The sequence below is a fragment of the Prorops nasuta genome, unplaced genomic scaffold, assembly GCF_024137725.1.
Source record: "Prorops nasuta isolate Cenicafe-Biocafe unplaced genomic scaffold, Cenicafe_Pnas_1.2 PNAS00005, whole genome shotgun sequence".
Classification (NCBI taxonomy): domain Eukaryota; kingdom Metazoa; phylum Arthropoda; class Insecta; order Hymenoptera; family Bethylidae; genus Prorops; species Prorops nasuta.
Window position 1 is genome coordinate 5,607,359 of NW_027116802.1, and position 6,785 is coordinate 5,614,143.

A 6,785-nucleotide genomic window follows, 5' to 3' on the forward strand; every position below is an offset into this window, starting at 1 on the left:
CAGAACAATAAAATTAAATACTTTTAAAGAAAAGTAATGAATTTAATTTCCTATAAAAATCATGGTTTAAATATCTCATCTTGCGATTAAATTAAAAGCATTCTTTTCTACACTTTTATTTCTCTAACAGGGAAGAAATGGAGTAGATCTTTTTCATTAAAACGACTCGAGATTGTTCCTGATTGTAGATATGTCCATATCCTACTCCAGATTTTAACTTTCGGAAATCGGTAGTTCAACGATTGAAAATTAATTAAGCGAACAGTGTATTGATCTACGTGAATCCTACTTTTTGTTAGATCATCGATTATTTTGCCCTTTTTTCGGTTTCTCCTTCACTTTTGCCGTCATCCATGTAGGATAAGTTTGCAAAATAGCTCAATAGCCAATTTAAAAATTTGTAGAATTAGACGCATGTTTCGTACCTACTCAGCTTTTTACTCATTTAAAAATTATCATTTGATCACCAGATGGTAACTTGAAGGTAATTATAAGTGACATTGATTAAACCAAGTCCCAAACGATGCAAAACCTCGCAATGTCTCGGCGACTCACCTGTTAAAATTATATCAACCTAAACCATTCCAGGAATCGTAATAAAATATATTAGCGCAATGTTCCGTTTTATATTTTAGCCGAGAATGCTAACTTAAGTCGATATAAAACTGTAGAATTGAAATCATCAATCGGTATGTCGGAAATCCGCACTTATCGATATTATTACAGGTTGTGAGCATAGTGGCAACGAAACGACGAACAGCACCACACACCCAATCACACCTACTTTCTGCCCTCAGCAGCCTCAGCTAGTCAGTTACCCTGTCCTATCCCTATAGTTTTTACAGGAAGGTAGAAAATAGAAGGTAGACACGTTTCTACCACTTATTAATTCTGTTTTCTCGGAACACTGTTTTATCCACGTGACGATAAGAACTGCCGGTAAAATATAATTTTGACTGGCTGAAAGAGCCGCTTTTTAAGCAACGGTTCATTCGAAGCATGCGGTATGCACGCATATTTAAAAACCAAATTTCAGCTAAACACTGTCTTAATTTAAATTTAGTTTTCTCGCTTTAATCCTCAGTACAATAACTAGCTCGGTCTTAAATAATTGCTAAGCTTGAATGTCAGTCTTAATTTGGATTAAAAATTTAGTCCTCGTTACCTTTCCACTGGAAAGAACATATTACTGCGACCACCAGATGTCTCGTGATTCTCTCACCACTGTCGATAAAAAGATTCTACGCTAAATATTATCTATCTCTCCATACTTATTGTGGAGCGCGATACAAAGTGTGTTCATAAGTACAATGCGTTTCGAATTTGAGCACGAATTATTAAATATACAGGGACCTTGATAAGAATACAGTGACTAAGTTGCCTTATCATCTGCAAGATCCACGCGCTGATAGCTCATGATTGATCTGTTTACGCGATCGTCGTGTGCTTCGAGAAAATGTATGTTACTCAATTTCCACGTTACAAAATAATACTGCAGTAATCGACAGTGGAAAGACTGAAAGAAGAGTGACAAAATTGTGAGGAAATATACGAAAATAAAAATGAAATAAAATCTTAACTCATAGGGTGATAAGGGGTGAAGGGGAAGTAGAAAAAGTGCGGCAGTGGAGAAAACGTAGTGATCGGACGATAATGGTCCGACGTAGAATTTAGTATCGGTGTTTAAATATCGGCGCCCTCGTCGTCGTCGACGGTGCCAGCTCCGTCAGTTACGTATAGCGAGTGCTTCAAGTGGCGTTCTGCGCTGACGTAACATTGATCGCTCGGCACGGTCTATCCATAACCTCTGCGTTCTCAGTTCTTCAAAGTCCCAGCACGGTTCTAAAAGAAAAGAAAAAAAACCAAGACAAAAAACCTCCACCGTAGAGAAAAACCAAACGTAAGAACGTATTAACGATGGGGCCACGGTCGCTTCTTTCCTGATAGTACCCAAACCGCCTGTCGATACCTCGAGGCGTGGTTATTTTCATAGAAAGTGACTGGCTTCGAGGCATTCTACGACAAAACTCATCAAGGTTTGCACAAAAACTACATTAAAATTTCTTCTTTAACAGGAAATTGACACAGTCGCTACTACATCCTTGAAAGAAAATTATTACCATCCAGTTGTAAACACCTCTCTCTTTTTAAAACCGATAGTAATGAAGTTTTCTTGAATTTAACAGTGGAGTCGAGAGACGAAAAATAGATCGAGGAATAAACGAATTAAGTTTATATCGTTTATATAGATGAGATAAAGGGCTGATCGTGACATTGACACCATGGAGGTTTGTGGTCGACTTGCTAAAGTACCGGAAGTGAGATTCAATGGGGTATACATATACTGCATGTGCATGTATATAGAGGGAGGGAGTGTGGGAGGGAATGGATGATTTGTTTTGTAATCGTCTGGTTATTTATAGGGTAGATCCGATTGGTAGAGACGACAGACGGACTCGTTGATGAGAGTCGGATCGTTGGTTGGCTTGGTAAGGAGGGAAGGGGGAGCGGTGGTGCCGTGACTCTCTCGTGGTCGTCGTGCTCTCGTGACTCGTGAGACGAGTGTAGGTATAGACCGTAGAGGCAGGGCAGGGGCAGGACACTGTGTGGAGGAGGCCGGGACTCGGGAGTGGAGTGGATCGCGAAGGCTGCGGGCCCGATTAGATGGCCGGGAGATCATTCGGAGAGCGAGAACCGTCATAACCGTGGCGAGTATGAGCAATCGTCGCACGGACCGAGCATCCAGTCGTAAAAGCACGTGGCAGTCATCGTGAAAAGGAGTTTCGAGGAGGACTGATCGAGCCCTTATCCACAGGATCCGGTAATTTCACGCCTCCATCATGGACGCTCAATTCCTCACGAACCTTCACTATCTGCCCATCGTCCTTTTTATTTCTTTGCCAGCGACCTTCTTCCTCACGTAAGTCAGCTTTTTCGCTAACCGTGACTAATATTGTGCTTTGGCAGATATGACACGCAGCAATTAGAACAGACTCACTATTGACTATAGAAAATTGCATACACGCACGTGTGCCAATTTTGCCTGTGCTTGTGCGAGAATCGTATCGCTGTGCAGAATCTATACCAATACAAAAATATGATATATGAACCAACGCGACCGACACGACTGGCGCGACAACTTTGAATTTCATGCATATATGCATCATTATTAACCCATCGATCGGATATTTAAGTACATGTTATTTCTTTTTCTCCAAAATTTCCCTTTCGAATGCGCAAAGGCATTCTTTTCCCATGTATCATGAACAGTTTTTGTGCGTCGCGCCATACAAAGGTTATTCGGTTGTTTCGCGAAACAAAATGCATATTGCAAAGATATTCATAGGTATTTTTGATAGCTGCGCACAATGTTAATTCGAGTAGCTGTTTTTGTTCGATGCAGATACGTTATAGCAGTAATGCTTGGTCATGTGGAAGCGGGTTTTCCCTACATTTCTGATACGGCCACCTACGCACCGGAAAGCTGCATTTTTGCCCAATTCGTCAACATTATTGCAGCAATCAGTAAGTTGAGCTCGATAAAATTGTAGAATTATATGGCTGGTTCCTAAGTTTTATGCTTAAAATATTAATCTCTCGCTATATGAGAGTGCAGTTGGCGAAGAAAAGAACAATTGTGTACATTATTTCGCGTCGATGTTTCGCGGAAAGTTAAGTAATCGTTATGAAAGTGGAGCATAACTAAATAAAGTTTACGTGACATTTTTCAGTGTGCTTCGTGATTTACATAAGGTATTCGCACATAAAGGAATTGTCGAGCCTATACCGTGTGCCTGCAGCCCTTTTAAAGTGGAATCGATGGGCCTTGGTCCTGGGAATGACATCCACACTAGGATTATCGATGGTTGCAAATTTTCAAGAAACCTCGGTGATCGTTGTTCATCTAATTGGAGCAATGTTGTGCTTCGGTGGTGGCACTGCCTATTTCTGGACTCAAGTAAGTCGACGCTTAAAAATAGTTCCAAACGTCGCCGAAAATAATTCCAAGAGCAGATTACAGGACACTTTTCTCTTTTCCAATTTCATTGCCTGAGAAATTATTTGTTCTGTGTGTATATAAGAATAGAAGAAAAATAAGGAAGCAAGTTTCTTCGCGTCACAAGACTAGGACAGTTTAACAGCAAAAGTTTTTTAAACCAAAGCGACACGTAAATGATACGTAGAGAAACTGAAGTTGTAACTTTCCAATAGTTTTGACATAGCTAAGCGCACACAACTAGTTATTATAACTTTACAGCTGTGCAATTGTAAACTGGCGCCATCTACGGAATTGCGCTATTCTATTTATTATTCGCGCGAGAGAACTGCTTACCCGGAACTTGGGAAAGATCGTAAAATTGGCCTTTAACTTTAAAACATTGACAATGCGCATTGTTACAGGCTATATGCTCCTTCTATCTACATCCATTTGGCTGCTCCCTAAAACTCGCTCACATCAGGACGGCCATTTCAACTTTCTGCTCAGTTTGCTTCGTCGTCGGCCTATCCACAGGCATATTTGCCCGCATGGCATTCAAAGGTATATATCCACCCAGTCTAATAGCATATATAGCTTTAAAATTAACTCCCATCCAGTGTATCACCGCTCGTGTGATCGACATTCTCTTTCTACATTACCATATACACTATAAACTATGTACACGGTAAAAGGAGTAAAAACGATAAGAGCTATTGCTAAATATTAACTCTGTTTCAGGAGTGAATCCTCGAAAATGGTACAAGGAAGATGGAGGATGGGGATTGCACGTGATAAGCACAGTGACCGAGTGGATTTGCGCAATCGCCTTCTGCCTCTACATTCTAACGTTTACCGATGACTTTAAAGACATTCGTTTGCTGCATCCGAAGGTACACTACACTCTTATAGTCGAGTCGAGATGACCTTGAGCAGCGACGCGCGCGCGCGCGCGCACGCACACGCACGCACGCATATTATCGAACGGCAGTACCCAATAACTTACGTGTATAAAAACTTGTTGCAGGTGACGTGCAACTCTGTCCAAGTTACGAGTCTGAATGAGACCGGTGACGCGACTGAAAACGAAGAAGAACGAAGGCCCGATGAGGTTACGCCAACGTTCACCTGATCGTACGCTCAAGGAGGCACCGGAGGTTGTTGCGCAAACCTCTTGTCCCACTCGCCGGTAAACACTCCGTGTCCCGGATACAGAGTCGATCGATCCAGAGATCGTCTCCTCGATGACTCTGCACCAATGGCCGAAGATCGACCACCTGCTGCTACTGCTGCTGATTTGCTTGTTCGCGGTCGAGACCTTCTCTGTCAGGCACAGATTCATCGTATCGACGACGACCACAACGACAGTCTTAAAAATTGGCTTAATTTGGATAACAGCTCCGATGATTGCTGCTGCTTCATGCTGATGGACCAACCTTGCGATAAAAATTGCGCGGGACACGCGCAGGCTAATTTCAACCAAGAGAATTCTAAAGAGTCGGAGCAACGTCTCATCGAGGGAAAGTTCAAGGTCGACAAAAGTAGAGGGTCGGAGGAGGAGGAGGAGGAGGAGGCAGCAGCCATTAGTCATGAGAAATATCAGTCGTTCTTTGGAGGAAACAATGGGCATTACGTGCCAACTACGCGATCATTGATCGATCTGGATCCAGTCGGCTCGTTCGCCAATAGCCACGACAAGACCTACCTGCAAGAATCCAGTAGCCATAACAAGTACTCGGAATCGTACATTAATAACGCTAAGAAAAATATTGTGGACACTGTGGCAGGAGAAAGTCGAGCAGTGAGTCAGTTGGCCAACAGTCACTCTAATTACGTTCTCTTATCACTGAAAAAAACCGAGAATAATGGCGATAAGAACGATAATCTAATATTACCGACGGAGCAACTAATATCTAATTACGACATTGTCAGCAGTCACAGATATCGTGCTTTTTACAACAGAGAAACGCACGATGATGCATTTCAGCCTGCGGAAGATCCTCCGCCCCCTCCTCCACAATTTCTGATGGTTCCAAATGCTGACAATCTAAACTCAGCTCCAACTCCTCTGACCAGTATACCCGACGACTCACGAAATTTTCTTTTCAACGAGCGAACAAACGTGCAGAGTCTCGTGCAGCAGGTATTCCACGATAATCAAGCCAAACTGAAAAGCCAAGTTGAGCAGAATTTATTAACGACTAATAGCTGTGATATAGAAGAATGCCTGATGCAAATAGAGGAGAGTCTTCTCAGCATCGAGCAGAATCTCCTTCAGGTTCACGAACAATTGGATTTGCCAGAGCTGAGAAATTTCCTCTGTAACAGCCCAGGTGTTGAGAAGAGTCTCTTGGAGATCCAGGAACTTTTGTACAGTGCTAAAAGCGAGACTCTGCAGATAAAGACTGGAGAACGTTTTCCATTGGAGTCGGACAAGCGTGAGGAAGCTGATGATAAGGAGGAACACTTGGCTGATAAGAATGGTGCTTTGGTTAAAGTTGAGTTATTCGACGCGAATGATCCTGATGCGAATGAAAGAGTCAAGAGAGTTGACGAGTTTTCGGAGGATATCCTGGATGATAAGAGAAACGTCCCACCGGAGGAAAGCTCGCGTATTGGCTGTTCCGATTCGGAAAAGCCGAATATCATTGTTGACAGTCTCGGTGCTGGAATAGGCCCAAAGAGAACGTTATCCGATACCAAAGAGAGCGCCAAACTTTCCTTTCCCAAAGGCGGTAACCACATCGTATCCGTCGAGAGCAACGATTCCAATCTCTGTGGCAATTCGGCTGCGGAGAAAAAGTTTCCG

General features: G+C 42.6%; 1 protein-coding gene across 6 annotated transcripts; it reads left to right on the forward strand.

The window, feature by feature from the left end:
* The first annotated feature begins 1,611 nt into the window (after positions 1 to 1,611).
* On the forward strand, positions 1,612 to 5,240 carry LOC136773632 (DNA damage-regulated autophagy modulator protein 2-like). Of its 6 annotated transcripts, none has more exons than XM_066727430.1 (8): positions 1,614 to 2,036; positions 2,187 to 2,333; positions 2,424 to 2,920; positions 3,404 to 3,525; positions 3,732 to 3,958; positions 4,402 to 4,540; positions 4,718 to 4,869; positions 5,004 to 5,240. In XM_066727430.1, the coding sequence occupies exons 3-8, from the start codon at positions 2,841 to 2,843 to the stop codon at positions 5,106 to 5,108; spliced, it is 825 nt and encodes a 274-aa protein (XP_066583527.1). In that variant the 5' UTR covers positions 1,614 to 2,036; positions 2,187 to 2,333; positions 2,424 to 2,840; the 3' UTR covers positions 5,109 to 5,240. The 6 variants fall into 6 exon arrangements, with proteins under 6 accessions (XP_066583529.1, XP_066583530.1, XP_066583527.1 ...); XM_066727431.1 differs by having other exon boundaries at positions 2,187 to 2,288; XM_066727428.1 differs by having other exon boundaries at positions 1,614 to 1,900; positions 2,076 to 2,333.
* Positions 5,241 to 6,785: the final 1,545 nt, after the last annotated feature.